This window comes from Panthera pardus, unplaced genomic scaffold (assembly GCF_024362965.1).
Source record: "Panthera pardus isolate Hobbes unplaced genomic scaffold, ASM2436296v1 HiC_scaffold_22, whole genome shotgun sequence".
Taxonomy (NCBI): Eukaryota; Metazoa; Chordata; class Mammalia; order Carnivora; family Felidae; genus Panthera; species Panthera pardus.
The window spans coordinates 57,431,489-57,451,953 of NW_026526788.1; the positions used below are offsets into that span (position 1 = coordinate 57,431,489).

Genomic DNA, 20,465 nt, shown 5'->3' on the forward strand with positions numbered 1-20,465 from the left:
TGCCATGAGGAAACAGAAGAAACAAAAGACCTCAGTCATCTACTAACACAAAAACCCCTAGTGAAGACATTTAATAAGTGTAAGTTTTCTGCTGCAAGTTGTTGAAACTCCTGACCTTTGGACTGGGGTGCCATTCATTTGCTTCTACAAATGGTCTATGAAACAATACCATTTATTTTTGTAATAGTTTTAGGTTACATGTTTAGTTTCACCTATGGATTTTAACTTGGCTAAGCCTGGCCTGTAGTTCCTTTTGAATTTATATCTCACTGGAATTAACCTGAGTCTACTCTTCCAAAGGGATTCATAATGGCCTGGCAAATAATTCCACAATCTGGTTTTTCAACAATTGCAAGGAAATAAACACCCAGATGAAAACAGAATACCTATCAAGGCACTGAGAGACACGTAAAGATTTATCTCAAAGGCGATTACAAAGATTTTTTTAAACTGTGCACGGTTTAGTGACTATTATCACCAAAAAGCTCATGCTCTATTTCCAGCTCTCTGCCTACTCACAGGGGGCCTGCTCATAGTAAATGAAACAGACTCCTCCTCCCTTTCACTGGGTGCACTGTGATAGCTAATGAATGTCGGCTTTTAAATTCTTTGTTGGAAGTCTCCTCAGAGATACTGGCATCCCACAGAGTGCTCTCAAAAGTCCCCTGGTCCTATTCTCTGGGCTAGTTCTAACCTCACCCTGGGTTTGGACCTCGGTCTCAAGGGAGTCTAAGATTCAGGTGGCATCTCAGAGAATGGCATTCTGTGGCCTGTTCAGGGGTTAATGAAAACCAGTTCAAAAAGATGCAAGAATCCAAACTGCAAGAATCTAAACTGGACTCCAGCACACCTTCAAGCAAACACACCCTCTCACAACAGCCACAGACCCATTCCAGCCTCCCATACAACTTGTTTCAGAGTGTCCCAACCACTGCAGAATACAAGCACCCACCTGGTTCACTGTAGTGGAGTAAAGGGACCGTCATTAGCTACAGTGCCTCATTTAACAGCATCCGGCTGGAAGGCAGAGGTGCTGCATTCTAATCCCAGCCCTGCCACTTAAAAACCATGTTACTTTGAACAACTTCCTTGAGTCTGTTTCTCATTTATAAAATGAAAATGACAAAATCTAAAATAAACTTACCATACACAGTCCCTGTAAGGATCAGGAATGTTTTTATAATCCTTAAAGAACATTACAAATGTAAAGTGTAATCATTTTTCTCCTGCAAACAACTGAGTAGGGAGCTATTCAAAAATGGCTACCTTCTGCCTTTTTTAGTTTGTTTCCAACAAAACATCATGCCAGGTCTTCATAAGTCTCACTTCTTTGGCTGACTGATATTCAAATCCACAGAGCAGCTTTAATGACATGAGTGACATTCAAAGAGAATCAAGAAATCCTCACCTAGGATTTCTTTCAAATCACACAGTGATATAACATTTGAACAAAAACTCAAAATATTTTGCATGTCACTTTCCATCTGTATCCAAAACTTTACAAAGCACTTATTTCACTAAAGGAAACCATACTTTGATGCACAGAATTAGTTTTGCTGTGGCTGTTTTCTTGACATTTACTCAAAGAATGTATTATAGCTAAAAGGATTAAAATGGATAAGGGTGTTTAAAAAGATGTTACAGGAAAATAAATAATTCAAATCAAATTCAAATATGAAGAAAGAAATATGATACTGCAGCACTGCTCTGTTACAAACTATAGTCAAATAGCAAACAGAAGCTCTTGCAAAAATGTACCAATGAAAGAATTAAAGAGAATGGTTAAATTACAGCTCATGCACACGTGGATTATGTACTCACTAAAAAAGAAACCATGGTTACTGACTAAAAGGTTATCTATATAAGCAAGTTATACAATATGATCGCAATTATATATATAAAAGTTTATATACATCTGTATACATAGAAAAAGGTCTGAAAAGATACATGCCAGACCATTAAAAGTGATTATATCTAGGGTGCCTGGGTGGCTCATTTGGTTAAGTGTCCAACTTCAGCTCAGATCATGATCTCAGTTTGTGAGTTTGAGCCCCACGTCAGGCTCTGTGCTGACAGCTCAGAGCCTGGAGCCTGCTTCGGATTCTGTGTCCCCCTCTTTCTCTGATTTTCTCCCACTCATGCTCTGTCTCTCTCTCTCCTTCAAAAATAAATAAACATTAAAAAAAAATTTTTTAAGTGACTATATCTCTAGAGTGGGACTGGGGGTCATTTAGTATGTGTACCATCAAATTGATATTAGTGAGTATATATTAGATTGGTAATAAAATAAACAAAAGCATAAACTTTTAAAAGTAAAAATATGAATAAAGAAGTTAAGCATTAACCAGAAATATCCTATAATATTTTTATAAAGCAAAAACAATGAACATAAGAGAGCTTATTCCCTTTAGTATATTAAGCTACCAAATAAATGGCAGATAATAAGTCAACAAGTATTTGCTGAAGAGCTACTATGTAAAAGGCACTCCACTAGATGTTATAGAAACAAAAGAAATGATACAATGACCACTCTCGCAGTGATCTAAAATCTAAGGGTAGAGCATGGCAAAGGAGTGATTTTTAGATAATAAAAGCCTCAGAAAGTCAGGCTTGATGAATGTTTCATGAGGGAATAAATTAATCAAATCACTTTGAGCTGAGTACTGAAGAATTCATAGAGGAGGAGGACAAATTTGAGCAGAGATTTGCAAGGTAGGAAGAATTCAGAAAGTGGTAGAAAGTGGGCAAACAGATGATAGAGTGGGGAATCCAAGGGTTAGAAATGAAGGCAGAGAGAGAGGCTGACTCTCGAGGGCCTTGGAAAACTAGAGGAGAGTGAGAACTTGAGTGAGCAGACAAGAGATGTCTCTAAAGTTTTCTAGCTGGGCAATTAAAGGGGGACAGTGGAGCTTCAGAAAAATTAATCAGGCAGCAGGACAGAGAGAGGACAGAGACAGGGAACTGAAAGAGAAGTGACAGAATGAGGTGACAAGTGACCAAACCAGATGGAAACGGCCACAAAGGAAATATACTTTTCATATAGCCCCATTCTCAAACTTTCAAATCAGACTCAAGCTAATATAAATCCCGAGGAAAGGCCTTGGAAGCTTTCTTGGTAGAAGAACAAGGAACATGGTGCTGTTAGGCTATAATAAGGAGAGTGACAATGACCAACTTCAGACTGAGAATGTCCTGGGTCCAACAACAGCTCTGCCACTTAACAGCAGAGTTACTTAAATCACACCTGAGACTTTTTGTAGAATTATAAACCTCTTTGTTCCTTGGTTTCTTCATTTTAAGTGACTATAAAAGTGTTCTCCACTTGAATTTAACACAATCTCAATTCAAAGAGAAAGACACAGAGGGAGGTATAAAGGGTTTTCTTGAAACTTTACCCTTCTCCATTCCCTTACTCTTCACAGGGTTTCATTGGGCCTAGAACTTAAAGCAGAGTATAGTTCCATTTATAAATAAAAAAATAAATAATAATAATTCTAAAACTGCCCAACAGTTTGATTGTAACCTTCCAACAACTTTTTCAAATATACTTATTTTTCTGCTTTTTATCCTGCCATTTCCCTTATGTCAATAACACTATTTATCCATTTCTATTATTCTCTTCAATGCATCCATTTCAAAAAATACCTCCTTCCCAGAGAAATTAGTAAGTTCTATTCCACATTAGCTCAGTTGTTGTTCTATTACTTCAATATGTCATAAAGTGTGACAACCATCTCTTTCAATTGTTCATGTGTCTATGATTACATTCTTTTGTTGTTTTACCTAACAACTATTTTGTGTTCTAACCCACAAGACTTTCAATTATCCTCATGGGAAGGCCTATGGCACACATATTTTTAATGACTGACAATGTTTAACATAGGGCTTTTGAGTGCCAGACAGATGAATGGATGAATGAATAACACAATGAATGAGTCAAAGACGGGACCCCTCTCCTACCTAAGCAGGGTAAAGAGAAGACAGGACTAGGTTCTAATTACGGCTCTACCAACTACTCATCTTTATGACCTTGAGCAAATCACATCTTTTCTGAGTCTCAGGTTCTTCGTACCCACACACAAGGCTTCTCATCAGATTGATTTAAGAACTAAACGAAGTAACATATGTAAAGCACAGTTAAGAGTGCAACAAACAGTAGCTATTATTGGCATTATTATTATATATCCTCAAGGCCAGGTCAAGAGCCCTCCTCCTAAGGCACCTGTCCTGACTACTCTAGCTCTCACTTAACCTCCTCTCAACTCTTGTAGTCCTTACAGCTTGTCCTACATCATTTAACATTTGACTGTATCCTATCTAGTTCTCGTTGTTATTATTTCTTGTATGTCTTATGTGTCTGAAAAGATATTTAAGCCTGCAGGTTTAATAACTGATGTCACCCAACTCATTCACTGGGTGGTCTTTGGCAAGTTACCCACTCTGTGCCTCGTTTCCCCATCTGTCAAGTGGGAAAAAACAGTGCTTTCCTCATGGGATTGATAAGAGAATTAAATTTGTTAATGCATGTAAATTCCTTAAAATAATATTTGGCACATAATATGCACTCAATAACATTAAGTAATATTATTAATATATCATTACTATCATTAAGCTACAGAAAAATATCCACTCTTATTTCAGAGTATGCCACAACTCTGGGCAATTTACCTTTTTTCAGCTTTCCAATCTCACCTTCGATACTTCAAGGCATTTTTGCCTTTCCAGGGCAAGTGAGAATAAGACACTGGTTTAATCCCCAACAATACAAACATCCTCAATACAAATATATACATATAGCTATGTACTCCATCTTTCCTATATGCAGCTTACATTTTTTACTCTTTATTCTTTGCCATAAAAAGCAAAACACATGTATTAAGGTTTGTAAATAATATAAACACTTTGTTTGACTTAAAGTGTCTGTTCCATGCAGTGGGTTGATAGTTCTCTCTATATGGATTTTTATGTGTGTCAATACCAGTGTGTTTTGATTGTAAATTCTTAGAGACAAAAATGATGTCTGCTTAAGTTAATCAAACGTCAATTCTGGGGCACTTGGACTAAATGAGATTCAGAGAAGAATTTCAGAAAAATTCAGAAAATGAGGAGGGATGAATGGGGATTGGCTTAACAGAAGGCTTAATAAGAGAAAAGACAGGCAGAGCTTTGAAGGACAAGTAAAATTTTCAATTCAAGAGGGAAGAGGAATGTTCAAGGTGGAGGATATATAAGCAAAGTGGAGGGACTAAGCAAAGATTAATCTGACTGAAGTAGAGAGATAATACTGAGACCACTCTGAAATTCTACAAATATACAAGACCATAGTTTTCTTTCCTAATATAAAACAGGAAAATTACAGACATAGTAAAAATACTGGGGGGAGTATTTCTTCGTAGAAACCGTCAGGGGCTGGCCCGAGGTGGGGGAGAGGAGGAGCCGAGGACGTGGTCTGCTGTGCAAAGTCCGGCTCGGACCAATCTTCCCCGGCCCGGCTGCAACGTGCCCAGCCTCCAGACCTGGCAGGGGGCCGAGTGCAAACCCTGCATGTGGCTTTGAAGCATCCAGGTTCGGGGGGAGGGACGATTGGCCACCCCAGCCCACCGATTCAGTAAGCACCTTCCAGGCAAGCCCACCTGAGACTGCAGTTCATGCTTTATTCCTCTTGGTAGCCCCAATATCTAGCACTAAGCTTGGCACAGAGTTGATTATATGAAAACGTTATTAAATTAAGCAAAATTACAGTTTTTCACTATACTAAATTGAAGAAAACTGACAGAACTGAACCTCACCAAATCATGAAACCAAAGGACAGCGGAGTTCAACAAGGTACCTATACCTTCTTACACCAGCCACTAATCTAGAAATATGTATTTACCCTGACTACATCACTATCCACAGATGAGTGCAAGAAATAAAACACATCAAATTCTCTCATGCTAGTATCCCCCCTCCCTCTCTCTCTCTCTCTCTCTCTCACACACACACACACACACACACACCTTTCGGTGTTCCCAATCCACTGCCTCATAGACTGAGATAGCTGAAAACTTGATTAGGGCACTACAAAGCACCGAAGTTAATCCATTTTGATGAAGGATTCACAGAAGAGGCTCCTGATTCTAGGAACCCGGACCATGTGACTGGCAGCCTGATCAGACCCAGGGAATCATGAAAGAAATGTCTCTTCTTCTATGAAGTACTCATCCCATCAGGAGGGCTTGGGAAAACAGGAGAGACAATTTAAACTCATTTGGCAAGAGAAATGATATTTCATATTGGCAAGAGTAGCACAATTGTGTTGTTCAGGAACACATAACTGTCTGCATTACCTTTGATCCCAATGACCAGGTGATAAATTATACAAATGTGGTTGTGACTGTAAGGTTTATTTACTGGACTGATTCCCTGAAATTAACCAAGCTACCTTTACTTGTAACAGATCCCAGAGTTTCCTAATCTCTACCACTTTCAGCACTCTACAGATGGCCACAATGATTAAGTTGTGGCTAAATGAGAGGATGACTACATCTTTGTGAGACGCCATATTCAAATTCACAGTGAGCTTCAGCTAGCACTCGGGACTTGGGTACCAAATTTTTAAACATTACAGAAAATGCATCCATTTTGTTTCTAAAAGGCAGAATAAAACATATATAAAACTTCAGGTGATTTCTGACACCCTTTAATAAAATATTAAATTGAATCAAATCCTTCTAAAGTTGCTGGCAGACAAATCATGAAATACCAAATGAAGAAGTTGGACGTTTTTCTTCAGCCTAAAAATCTCCAGCAACTGCTTTTGGCTGCGACTGCTAAAGTGACAAGAGATCAGTAGTGTGTAATTTGACATTAATGCCTCGGCCCCATTCATCTTCTCAGCCTCAGTGTCAAAGAGGAACTAGATGCCTGCTCAATGAGTAAATTCATGAATGAATGAATATTATAAAATATTAGCCTGTTATTATTCTATAAGAAGGATAATGTAAAACTTATCAAGCAAGTTCCAAAGCCTTTTCTTTTATATACCCTAAATTTAAATTTTAAGTTGTGCAATTTTAAATTCAATCATGATTCATAACTCAAACTTCACCAAGTACAATTATAAAACACTTCAGCTAGAGTATGTGAACATGTGTAGTAATTTTAAAAAGAGGGCAAGGGTCACTGCCCATGTTGAAAACATGTCCTTCTCCTCTTCAATGGAATAAGAGAACTTATAACAGCCTCTATTTTTCTATAGGAACAATACTATTTTGCTATGCCTAAAACTCAAGATTCTTGTAATCTAATCTAGACTGACCCAACCAACTTTTTCCCTCAAACATGTACTTCCTTGTTCTTCTTCTTCAATTACATATTTTGGAGCTAACAAAAATACATTAGAACTTCTTAAAATTTAATTTAGACATAATTCTAATAATATGAGCTTTTCTTAGAATCATTTCTAAGATGTACTTTATTTTTTATATTTTTTAAATACAAACATTTCTGAATTAACAAAAAAATGTGCAAATAGGCTTCTACAGAAAAATGACATATGGGGCACCCAGGTGGCTCAGTCAGTTGAGTGTCCAACTTCGGCTCAGGTCATGATCTCACGGTTCGTGAGTTTGAGCCCTGTGTCGGGCTCTGTGCTAACAGCTCAGAGCCTGGAGCCTGCTTCAGATTCTGTGTCTCCCTTTCTCTCTGCCCCTTCCCTGCTCATACTCTGTCCCTCTCTCTCTCTCTCTCTCTCTCAAAAAGAAATAAACATTAAAAAAAAATTTTTTTAAAGAAAAATGACATAGTTGTAGCAACATGAACTAAGATAATTCCTAACATGTACCTTCTGTGCAGCCAGGATGGTCTCCTTACTATGCAAACACATATTTAGACTTTGCCTCATGCTCTTTCCCTTCAGTTAAATGTCCTCTCTTCTTGTCTCTACCTGCCTAAACCTATCTTTCACAAGGCCCAACCTAACTCCTATTGAAATCTGGCCCATATTCATCTCTACTTTTCCTGTTACACTTGGCAAACTATTATGTCTCACTTAGTACTTCTTTCCATATTGTCTCTGAATTACTCTTAAGTTTTATCAGTATAAACATTATCTCACTACTTAAGTTATTAGTTCATTGACAGTGGGGACAGTGTCTTTTGAAGGGTATAGGTCAGTTATTTTGTAGAATGTCTTTCAGTTTGTTTTCACAAGTGTTTTTCATAATTACAGATTATTAGAAATTCTTGCAAAGAATATCATAAAGGTGATGTGCCTTCTCATCATATCTTATCAGGGAATACATGATTATCAACATGACTTATCTGTTTATATTAAGCTTGATCACTTTGTTGAAATGATGTCTGTCCACTTCTCTACTGTCAAGTTAGTTTTTTCCTTTTTACAGACCCTCTTCTTCAGAAGCAAATCATCAAATCCAGCATACACTTACAGGGACAAAAGTTACGTTCTACCTCCTAGACAAAGAAGATTTTGTGGACACAAACTAAAACCACCACAACAACTCATTAATATATATTATGGGAGACATGCTTTGAAGTTATGCAAATATCCAGTTTTATGTTAAGGTCTCACCTACTTATTTTAACACTGATTAGTAGATCTTGCCTATAGCAATTATTACTGTCGTGTTCTAATGGTGATTTGGGACACTATCTCAATATTCTGCCATTCTTTGCCCAGCATGAAACTAAACAGAGTAGATAATCAATAAATACCTGTTAAATGTAATTGAATTTCAAGAAACCTTTCTGTGAAATAAAATGAGATAGTAAAAGGTAGGGAAGTTCAAAGCAAATATGTATTTTGGCAGTTGTGCTATTCTTAGGTCTTATGTCTTGATTGATGGAAAGGAAATAGAAAGAAAAAGAATTAACGACCTCACCTATAAAACTGGGAAAACTTTCAGGAGAAAGACGAACAATAATAATAGTCATATAGTGCCTTAGAGTGTATAAAGTGCACTCACATTCATCATTTAGAATTTGAGAAGGTCTCTGAAGAGAAAATCTTCAAGATGAGGGAGATTAAAAAAAACAACTTTCAAAGTTTGTGAAAAAGAACTATTAAATCAGGAATTGGAAAATCAGGCATAAAACTATATAAGACGCTAACAAGGAAAAGCAAAAGTCAAGGCAAAGAAGAAACAGATACAATATAAAAACAGTATAGGTCCAGTGCAAGGCTTTAAACCAGGTGGTAAGGTTGATTTAATGCATAGCATGAAACCAAGATGACTTAGACTACTTAAGAGTACATGGTTAAAATAATGAAGAATGTCATTAAAATAAGTATTAAGAATGGACTTATAAGATTGTGCATTGAAAGTAAAAAAAGGAATAGAATCTTCATATACTGATTCACTCATTTCTTCATTAATCACCTCCATTTTCCTAGGGCTTTAACAGTGCTCTTAACCCAATATATATCCAAAAATATTTGCCGAAGCTCTATATAATGCTAGACATTTCAGAATAGACAATAATTAGATATGGTCCCTTCCTATAAAGATGTGAACTCTAATTGAAAAGGTAAAGCATTTAATGGAAAGGAAAACTTTTCATATACATGTGAAAAGTTAAAGAGCAAAACAAGGCAGAAGGAGCCAAAAAGAACAACATAAAGAGTAAAAGCTACAATGGTCCACAGAAAGAAGAGATCACTACACAATGACATGCTCAGGAAAGGCCTTGGGAAAATAAGGGGCATTTGCAATGGGCCTTCAGGAATTGGGTAGGGGGTGAGACTTGAACAGAGCCAAGAGAAAGGCATTCGAAGCAGAGATATCTGGCTGAACAAAGGTATAGGGTTGAAATAATGAGGGTGCTTTAAGGAGACAATGAAAATCAAGGACTGTAATGAAAAGTATATGAAAACACAGGATCCAAAATGTAAGCTGAAGTTGAAATGTGAAAGGCTCTGAATGTAAAGTTGAGGAGTTTGAACATTTTCTGAAAGCAATCCAAAAATAATCAGAAATTCTGAGAAGAGTGATATAATATGTATGATATTTTAGATATTAAGCTGGCTTTTGATGTGCATAAAAAATGGTGTGTACAAAAGGTAAGGAAAAAGGTAAGATTCCAAGGTATAAAAAAACAATCCTATTTTTATTTCTTCCATCATCACCATGTTTGTATGAAATTCAAGCTGCCTAAGCATAGAGTAGATAACTGTATTAAAAGAGTAACCAGAGACCATCCCAAAGTGATACGTAAACAATAGTTTTAGAAAGTTAGAGAAAATGCAGTGGCATTAAAGTGCTTAAAAGTATTTGGAAAATAGAAGCCACTTGACTTAACTGCCCTATTAATTCAGAGGGAAACAACAACAAATCACAGCAAGGTGGTTATATGAATACATTAACTATAAAAGTGTATTTTACCCAAGTACTATTGGTTCATTTTACTCTTAGCATATAACAAAACTAAAGATTAGTCTCTTGTCTCATTACCATAAAAAAAGTAAGCCACCCTGTTCTCTACCTGGGTCCCTTAAAAACAATTCTCCCTATATTCACTTAATCCTTTTTACCAATTCCCCAATTCTATCTCCTTTCTTCTGTATAAATTTCTGTCTCATCAAATCTTATTCACTCCTTAATCCCACCTTAAAATATTAAATGTTATAAATATTCTGAAATTGCCCTTAATAAAAGTAAGATCCTTAGTCTTTATATAGTGCTTTGTAACTGACACAATATTTTACACACATTACTTCTTAAAAGCCTCACAGAAGCAAGGCACAGCAGGTATTATCATCATCCATATGCTACAGAGAAGCAGCAAGCCCAGGGCCACACCATCAAAAGTGATAGAGTGAGGCCTGCAATATAGGCTTTCTAAATCCAAATTCCATATTCTCTTAACTATAGCATTCAATTTCATAATTTGCCAGTAGGGTATCTTATTACTCAAAATGTATGTCATTACTCTGTATCATGTTTAAGTCAATACATCTTTTTTTTAATAAGGTGCTTATGCCCAAGTGCCTATTACAGGGCCATTTGCTAAGAAGACCTAATTATTTTTAAGATGTTCATGATGAGATAATTATCACTGGATAAAGAGTGACAACTAAAGTATAATGTTTGCAAAATTACTAAGGCTATACCGAAAACATTTTTGCCTTAAATTCTGTAATGCAACATGCAACAACAAAGACGATATGGGTGATTTAAGGATATCTGAGCATCAAAGGGCAGAAATAGGGCACTCCTACTCTCTTTAACTCTGCTAAGGTCTCAAATACTGACATAGTTCAGAGCATCTTATTACTGGAGAGACATAAATCAAAAGGAGTTCAGCTAGGAGCAATAAAACAGATTAGCGTCTGGAAGTACTGACTTTAAAGAAAGTTTTAAAGGAATTAAATCCAGGTAGTCTAGATAAAAAACAGCTATCAGGAAACCTTTTTTTTTTTTTTTTGAAGCTGACACTCACACCAAAGACAAATTAGTTTGAAGACAGAGGTCTTAAAAATGAAAAAAAAAGAAAAAAAAAGAAGAAAGAAAAAAAAAGAAATAGTCATAAATATTTAGAGAACACTGTATTTAAAAAAAAAATTCAGGATAAATATGCTGGCAAAAACCTATGGGACAGAAGAACTCTTTCCCATAAGTGTGATAAAAACTACATTCCTAGAGATATTTAATACCAGGTTGGACAAAACAAGAAAAGGATTCCATATGGAATGATCCTGTACTGGCCCCTGAAATGGTGGGAAGATTGAAGATGACCTCTTAGATCTTTTCGATTTCTGATTTTTTCTAAATGCTATGAAGTTTTATGGGGCACGGCTTTCTGCCAATTTCCTTTCTCCCCATGATGCCCACTTTCTCCTTTCACAAAGGGAAACAAATTGTATCCTTCATTTTAAGCAGATCTCATGTTCTCAATGAATTGGTAATATAATCCTAGGTACATGTTTGGGAGAAAAAGGCCAATTCCTATAATTTATAATGGTCAGTGGTTCTTGGGGCTCTTCTACATGTTTCCACAAACCAAAGAAGTAGTTCACACGGATTCAAACCAGAGCTGTTTCATCAGGAAAACCAGTAATACTCTCCCTTCTCATGTCTGAGCACAGAGTTGACAGTGACCCTGGAAGCTATAAGGCCCTGGGTCAAGTTACCATCAGAGCTGCTGTTCAGGATTAGCTTTTACCTTTCAGCATTTTATGCTAAGTGACAGCAAAATCTATTGCAATCCACGTTTTTATGGTAATGACATTTACCTTTGAAAAGATGTCACCTTAAACTCCTATACACTTTGGCAAATGTTATGAGTAAGTCCTATTCTTGCTTTAAACTCAAGAAGTCTCAGCTTTGCTCTTTCTCCATTCTGACACTTAAAAAAAAAAGTTTCTCAGCCACTCTTGAAATATATCTCTCCAGAATTCCCATTCAGTGAAACCCCAGAATATACAACGACATTTCCTTGTTTTGCTGATTTACAAGGACAAGATGTAACAAAATCCAGGGAGCTCTAAGAACCTGTCCTTGAGCCCTTTAAAAATAAAACCGAGGCTCACTTATGAGAAAGGACAGCAGAGAAGAGATAACCCTCCAAGAATGGACACCAATACCTCTTTTATACAATCTAAACAGCCTCAGTAGCTGAGGACCCACCAGTTCCCATCTTGACTATTTGAAAGACTTATGTCCCCCTCTCCGCAAAGAAAGTTCATATATATTAATACTATACCCTCTAAACAAAACTTTAAAATGCCATTTTCATTTCTTCCTGGTAAAAATGAGACTGTTCAAACCTAAAAAGATTGGTCTCTCACACTGTAATATGATTTGGAGTTTTCAAAGCCCTTCCAACACTTAACTACTCGATCCTGGCAAGAAAGAAGGCTGGCATTTACACAATCTCATTTTAAAACAGAAAAAAAAAAAAAAAATGCGACTCTGACATCAGGCAGTCTGAAGGAGAACCCACTGTGGAGATTTTCAAACATCCCCTAACAAAGGTCCAATCTAAAAGGTATTATCCACAAAACTTTAGAGTGGGTTTCAAAAGAGGCTGAATCACCCATATCCTCATCTCAGGAAAGCAAGAAATAAGAAAAAAACAGAAAGGCACTTTTTTCTAGAGTTTTAGGAATCAAACGTGACCCTGATCCTTTAGTAGCCTATGAACTTGTCTGAATTTTCTCAAAAAATCCGCTAATCTCCCCACAGGACCAGCCTGCTAATTGTTCTGGCCACCACGTCTCGGCCCTGGAGCACAGCCGCCCAGCGAAAGGCCGGCAGCCTGGACCAGGACAACTTGGTGACCCCCTCTGCGTAATCGCGTCAGAAGCGCCACACTCCAGTGTCCCCTAGCCCGCAGCTACCAGCTTTTCAGAGGAGCTGCTACCAGGCTCTCCTCCAAGCCGGCTACCCACCCACCTTCCCCCCCCCGCCCCCCCCCCCCCCACACACACAGCAAGAGTTCGCTCCTATTCCTCAAACGTCCCCCATCCCGCTAGACTGGAAGTAAGTTGTTTCTCACCATCCTCATAGTTTTTGAGATAGTAATCCGGGCCGGGGCCCCCGCGGCTTTTCGCCGGGTTCCTCAGGTTCTGGAACTGCAGGAAGTCGGTCCTTTTGCCCCCGAAGCGCAGAAAGGCGGGCGAAAGTCCCCGAGCCAGGGTCACCAGGCGCTTGGAGCTGCAGGGGTACAGAAAGAGAGAGAAAAGGATCCGGGGTGAGGAGAGGCGACCCGGAGCGGAGCGCCGACCACGGCTCTCTCCCCACTCTCCGAGAGCGACCCGGCCGAGGCTACGGGCCGTGTCAGCCCCAGCCCGCCACCCGCGCGGGCCCCGGCGTCTCGCGTGCGCCTGGCTCCCCGGGCTACGCCTCCTGCGCCCAGCCGGCCGGGGCCCCCTCCCTCAGACAACCCGACGCCGCTCGCCAAAGGTACTTCTTCCCAGTCGGTTAGTCTGTTTGTTAATGCAGTGCGTGTGGGGGGCCGAGGGGGGGGCACTTCTGCTGAGAACACGGGGCTTAGGCGCAGTCGCCCAGCTTCTGCCACTGCCGGGAAAGCGCTCCTGGCGGAGACGCGCAGCGCGTGGACTGCAGAGCTCCGACTTTTGCCAAACTTACAGGCTGGAAGCCGGAATCTGCATCCCCTGCCCCAGGGGCACTGCAACCTCAGTGGAGAAGGTGAAACAGGCCTCCTTTCTTTCAGAGCAGGTACCTGAGGTCAGGTTGGTTCTTTTTTTAATGCTAAAGTTGATCTTCCTTTAATACTACTGTCGTGTAACAACTGCATCCATCTCCCTAACACTGGGCGAGAGATTGCCGGGGTAAATCCCTGCTTTTCTGAGAACTTTCCCCATCCGGGCTTTGCACGGTAAAAGCAATGTCTCTTTGGGCCCTAAAATAATTCAGCCGGCTCTCAGGAGGGGTAACATCCTCCTCTCCACTCTACTTCAACTCCATCTTTTTCGTGGCGCCCTTTGGAAGCCAACTCTTGGAAAAGTGAAGTTTGCCGAAATGTGGACCTGCTCGTCTGAGGGCACTCGAGGAGCATCAGAACACCAGCATTTACGTTTATTTAGGTTCAGGATTTCCATAAGTAAGCAGTTTTAAAAGCCAACCGCTACTTCAGGAAGGGGTGACGAAGGAGCGGTGCAAGTGCTCTTAGCACCAAAGAATTTGAATCTGGATCTGTAAGTTATTTTTAACGCCTTGCTGGCTCAGGTCCTGAAAATCCAAATCCAAATGGAGAAATTACAGAGAATCATAACGGAGGTGGGTATGAGAGAAAAAAGCTGGGGACTCCAATTTCGGAGAGTTCCTGAAAGCCGCGCACTGCCGCACCGAGAAGCCCGGTGGCCGGGAACGTCTGGCGGAGGACTCCAAGACTGCGTTCTGGGGCAGGCTCCGTCTGGGCGTCGCGCGGGCCCGCGGCGGGCAGAGGCCTCGGCACGAGTGCGGCCCCGCGGAAAAGGCATTTCCAACCACCGTCCGTCCGGAAGCCTGTACAGCTAATGCAAATGCGCCCCGCCACGGCTTCTTCCCCGAAAAGCTTCCTACCAGAATCCTTTCTGCAGCAAGCATTTAACAAGATGGTTTAAAAAGAAAGGAAGGTAGGAAAAAGAAGCCTGGGGGCGTCCGCGCAGCTGGAGTAGTGCAGTGCAGGTGGGGCGTGTATTTCGGAAAAACCCGTCGCCCCCCACCAACACAAGAGCTTAGAGACGCGCTCCGTTGCAAGGGCCCGAGGAGGACGCCGGGCGGCGCGGAGCTCTTCCCGCCTTCCCAACGGAGGCACGGGCATAAACAAACGACCGCAGCGGCAGCAACACCAGCCGTTGGTCCTCCTGCAACGCTCGCTCCACGTGGAAGGAGTGCTCCACGTGGAAGGAGTGCTCCACGTGGCGCCTCCCGCTACCTGCCGCGTCCGCTGACCCGGCCGAGGCCCCGGCGGTCCCGCACAACCGAAGGGCGAGAGCGCGACAGCACCAAAGCGGATTTCGAAAGGAGTGAAAGATACTCACGAAAGACGCGCGGCGGACGCGGCCTCCCGGCAGAAGAGTGGGACTGGGAGAGCGCTCAGGGCTCTTCGGGGGAGCCCACAGCTGAGGCTCCCATTCGGAGGGAATTTTTAGTAACTCAACACTTGGATTCGACATTGCAGACGATTTATTTATTTTTTGCACTGCAACTGTCCCTGATTAGTTGCCTAACTGCTACACAGTAACAACCCAGGGAGAGAGTGAGCCCAATTAGATTCCAAGCCCTTGAATAAGAGGGGAGTCCATGGTACAAACCACGCGGTTCGGTAATCCGCTGGTGCCAGGTTCAGACCTCTGAAACATCCCCGGAGTATTTCTAGGACCCTTTCCGCTCTGCTTATATACCCTATCACTGGAGCGAGAATTTTTTTTTTCTTTAAAGAAAAACCAAACTATGCAGTTACCGCAGGAGATTTAAGGAGGAGGGACTGGGGGGCCATTCGGTCTATAAAAAAGCCTCTTACAAAGTCCTGAAGTCTGGAGAGGACAGCGGAGTATATAAAAGAAAACTTAAAATATCCGATCTAACTTGCCCACCGCTCAAGCCTCTGCCTAAATTCGTTTTCTGTCTGGGAGTGGGAGAGAACGGACAAATCGATCTTTTCGTGGAAAATTCCACTTTCGTGCTATCCCCCGCTTGAACACTCACAGACACAGGCACACACACTCTCTCACACACGCACCCATTCCTCTCGGGTCTTTGTTGCTCGAGACCTTTTCTTCACTTTTGTAACTGCCCTGAACCTCTTGTTTCTTTTTCAGAAGGAGACAGGGAGGCTAATTGTGGGTATATGTAAGCACAACATTTTTTCAGTCATAACTGATAAGTTTCTGAAATGCCTTCTGCATTGCAAACATGTGCATCTTAATAGAAAACATTGCTTTTCTCAATCACCAGTTAAAGCCTCACAGCAAATATTCCAGGAGAAGGAAAACCTCTTTTCTTCTCTTTGTGAGATGCGCTTGGCTTATTTTCTTCTTCTTCTTCCCCCTTTGGAATGGGGGATGGGGGGTGTTACTTAAAAAAAAAAAAATGATCCATGGAAGCCCCTGCCTTACCTTAAGAAATCGAGCCAGCCATCATGAATGATGGACGGATCCAGCTGCAGAGAGAGGAAGTTCTCATTGACTGTCCTGACTGGGTTCTTGGTGCTCACATCAAGTAGAATCAGGGTCTTTTCCTTCAAACCTGGAGCTCTGTCTACAGGCAAGGGTCTCCTGTCTCCAGCTTGGGAGGAAAGGGAGAGATGGAGCAACAGAGCCAAGAAGAGAGCCACCGGGGCTAGGCACGAGGGGGGGCGGGAGTTGCTAGAGGGCATGGCTTCAGGGAAGGCACAGAGCACCCTCATTAAATCCCTCTGATTTAAACCTCTCTTCCTACAGGGTCTCACTGGTGACTAATTGTCCTTATCTAAAGTGTGTGTCTGTCTGCCTCCCCCCCCCCCGTTTTTTTTCCTTTCCTTTTTTCCCCCCTCTCTTGCTCTCTTTCTCTCTCTCTCTCTCTTTTTTTTTTCAGTGTTTTGGTGCTGGTGGAGCGAACTCACGCCCCTAGCCAGCCTTCTCAGCGACTCGTGCCAAGAGTACTCGTTCACCAGCACCGCCCCTTTAAGAGATTTCAACTGCAGACATTTTTTAACTTTTTAAAGGTAAGGGGGTGGAGGGGGGAGGCGGGAAGTAGGAGGAAGGGGTGGCGTTGTACCCTCCTGATTTAACCCTCTAGGGTCAGGAAGCGGAGAGATGGATCGAAACTGTGTGGTTGTAACGTTTTGGGTACGGGGCGGGACGTCTTGGTTTTACTTCCCTCCCAGGGAGGCTCTGGGGAGGGCGGTTCTAGCTTCCATCCCGACAGGAAAGCCCCAGCGCCAGCCCTGGGCGCGCTGGAGTAAAGATTGCGCACTCGCCGTGCGCCTGTTTCTCCGGACAGCATTTCATCCGCGCTGGGCCCTTTCCTTTTGGTTGAGGCAGCCACAGCTAGAGTGGTTAAGTTGCAAAGGGGGTCCTGCGGTAGCGATGGTGATTCCTGCCAGAGCATAGAGTGCACTTCATGGACACAAGTATGGACCTCTGCGACGTGCTGGGCAGCCACACAGAAGCATCCTCTGACCTCGTTAGGAAAAACAGAGGCCAGAAGGAATACAAAGAATGACCAGGTCAAAGGGCTTATCCGCCGGTAGGGGCAAAGGGCCCAGGCTGCGCATGGCTCCGTTCTGACTGCAGCCAAGGAGAAAGTGTCTTGGGGACTTCAATATACGCTGACTTAGTTCAAGTCAAAGCCACTTGGTCGGTGCTTGGATATTATGGGCGGGGCTTCGCCCATCTGAGCCAAGGCTTGGCCACTCCGCTGCACAAGCCTATTTAGACTTGCCCTTCCAGTCCCTCCAGTCCCTCGACCACGGGCATCCCTCCTGCATGGAAGTGCGCCTTTATGGTGCGGGAAAGGAACAGAGTAACACAGCAGGGTTTTCAAACTTGGCCAGGAGTCACAGTCAGTGTCCGACCAGACATAGTCCCTGGATGCTCCAGAACAGCCAGGAGCCTCATGGTACACCACCGGCCCTAGCTCACAGACCCTGACCCACACCTCTCAGGCAGAGCCACGGGTCCCATACCCAAGCACAGGGTGAAAAGGCCCAGTTGGCTGTAGTGACATGGTTGGGCCCCACTTTCAACTTCTTTCTGGAACAAAATGGGCCTTCTACTTGGTAGATGAAGATCACTATTCTACCCACAATGGGTATTCATTAGCATCCCAGGGCCTCCAGACATCAAACAGGCAAAATTCTAAAATGCAGATTCCCCAAATGTGGATGTGCAAATGGCAGTCTCAGAGACCACAAAAACTGAAATGGCAACCTGTCTCCCCTTCTTTCCCCCCAGACAGGATTCAGGAATCTGAAAAGGGCTGGAATATATGACCTTCAGCTGAGGTTCCCTGAGGAGATTCTTTCAAACCAAGCAACAAAGAAATACAGAGGTTAGGTTGGGTTAAACTGGGAAGTGCCATGAAGACCTCACAGAAGTAGACCGGCATAAAATAAGGCCAAAGGAGAAAGAAAATCCAAGGCATATTATTTAAAGATGATTTTAAAAACCAAGATGTTACACCGAACTATTACAAGTAGGCTTCGGCCCTTAAGGCCTGCCTGCTGCTTTTGGTTCCTGAAAATTTCTAACACAACTAAATCCTTTAAAATATGTATGGTTTTGGGGCGCCTTGGTGGCTCAGTCAGTTGAGTGTCCGACTTTGGCTCAGGTCGTGATCTCACAGTTGATGGCTTCAAGTCCCATGTCTGGCTCTATGCTGACAGCTCAGAGCCTGGAGCCTGCTTCAGATTCTGTGTCTCTCTATCTCTGCCCCTCCCCTGATCATGCTCTGTCTCTCTCTGTCTCAAAAATAAAATAAACATTAAAAAAATTTTTTTAAAGATATGTATGTGTTTCTTGTGTGTGGGTGTATGGTATGGTGTAAGTTCCAGTAAAAATTATTGTAATTTTAAGATGTGTACTGAGTACCTCCTTAAGATGGTGACGGCCTGGAGCAGATTTTTATTTATCTTTGTATCTCAAGACCCAGACATTTAGCAGGCACTCAATAAATGTCTATGAAATAAATTAATGGTAAATCAAATCATGCTCAACACACTAAAATCATGTACTGCTTTCAGGAAGAAATAAATAAGAAAATAATATGACTTTTACTTGTCACAGTACCTTTGTTTTAGGTTTCTGTTCAGTAATTTGTTTTCCCAGTTATTAGTATTTTCTGGTCAACTCCTTTAGGAAATACTTATCTTACAAATTCAGAAGCCATTAGTTTATTTGCTATACTCAGAATTAAAACCAATTCTTTATGTTTAACAAGGAGTCAGATTTTCCAAGGGCCAAAACACACCCTGGCTTACAAGTGAATGTACTTTTAGAAACCACATTCATTGGGACCAGAGGACAACCACATAAATGAAACAGATCACTCACCTACTAGATGTGTATAATTAACGTACCTTTCAAAAATATGTACTCTTGGGGCTCAGGATGAACTTGGGATCAATGAGAAACTGCTTAATTATTAACTTTATCCATGATTTTTGCTTACTTACCCAACTATTCTATAATTGTTTGGTGTCCTAGTTACTTTAACCACTATTTAACGTTCTCATCAGAACCTGTATGTAGTACAAAAATCAAAACCAACAAAACCGTGATTTTTAAAAAAAAATTCCAGATGAAAACCGTCTTCTTTAGCCATTGAAATTCTAGTCATATACAGCCTCAGGACATCAAGGCAAAGAAAGCAATTCAATAACATTTAAGGAGTTCCAGATAGCCCTGGTTGACTCCAAGATGACCTGATTGTTTGGTCCTTTGGTCTAGTGTGGATAAAGATCTTCACAGGGCTACACTTTCCAAAAAGCCTCCCTTCCCCATATCATGGTTTTTGTCTTACTTCCCATCTAATCCTAAATTATATGCTGTAAGTAGCTCATCATTAATCTGTATATTAGATTGGTTTCTACCTTAGTTTCTAGGTGCTGAGTGGCAACCACCTGTACCTCTGTTCTGTCTTAAATTGTAATTTCCTAGGGGACAAGAATTGGGCCTCAGTATAAAATATGAATTATTGTGAACTAGATGCATCTCCTTGGAAATGCTCTTCCTGGTGTTACTGAATGGTCCTCATAGATAAATTCCTTTGATATCTAGGAGTCTAGGTTCCCAAACCTTTAAAAAAATCTTGAAGATTAATTTGTTCAGTGATTTCTAGACTGTTTCAAAATAAATATTAGTGGAGAAGAACTGACATATATTTGCCAACTTTTTATTTTGTCTAGCAAGGACCTTAAAAAATCTATCAACTATTTATCATTATTACTTCCCAAAAGAAAAAAAAAAAAAACATTTAACAGCCAAAAAAAAAGTTGAAATGGTATTTCAAAAATAAAAAGCAAGTGTTTAAACT

The 20,465-nt window shown here is 41.2% G+C and overlaps 1 protein-coding gene and 1 long non-coding RNA gene across 3 annotated transcripts in view; one reads left to right on the forward strand and one right to left on the reverse strand.

Moving 5' to 3' along the window:
- Nucleotides 1-16,925, reverse strand: part of HPSE2 (heparanase 2 (inactive)) — a 677,801-nt gene extending 660,876 nt beyond the window's left edge. The window contains exons 1-2 of one of the 2 annotated variants that reach the window (XM_019459090.2): nt 16,568-16,924; nt 13,501-13,658 (exon numbers count right to left, since the gene is read on the reverse strand). In XM_019459090.2, coding sequence (XP_019314635.1) covers nt 13,501-13,658; nt 16,568-16,857 — 448 coding nt within the window. In that variant the 5' untranslated portion in view covers nt 16,858-16,924. Of the gene's footprint in view, nt 1-13,500; nt 13,659-16,567 lie in introns of both variants that reach the window. The other variant, XM_019459091.2, reaches the window with a different exon arrangement.
- LOC109272747 (uncharacterized) lies at nt 13,652-18,914 on the forward strand. The gene is made up of 3 exons (XR_002082586.2): nt 13,652-13,907; nt 17,025-17,154; nt 18,386-18,914. It is a non-coding gene; the product is annotated as an uncharacterized LOC109272747 (long non-coding RNA).
- The last annotated feature ends 1,551 nt before the right edge of the window (nt 18,915-20,465 follow it).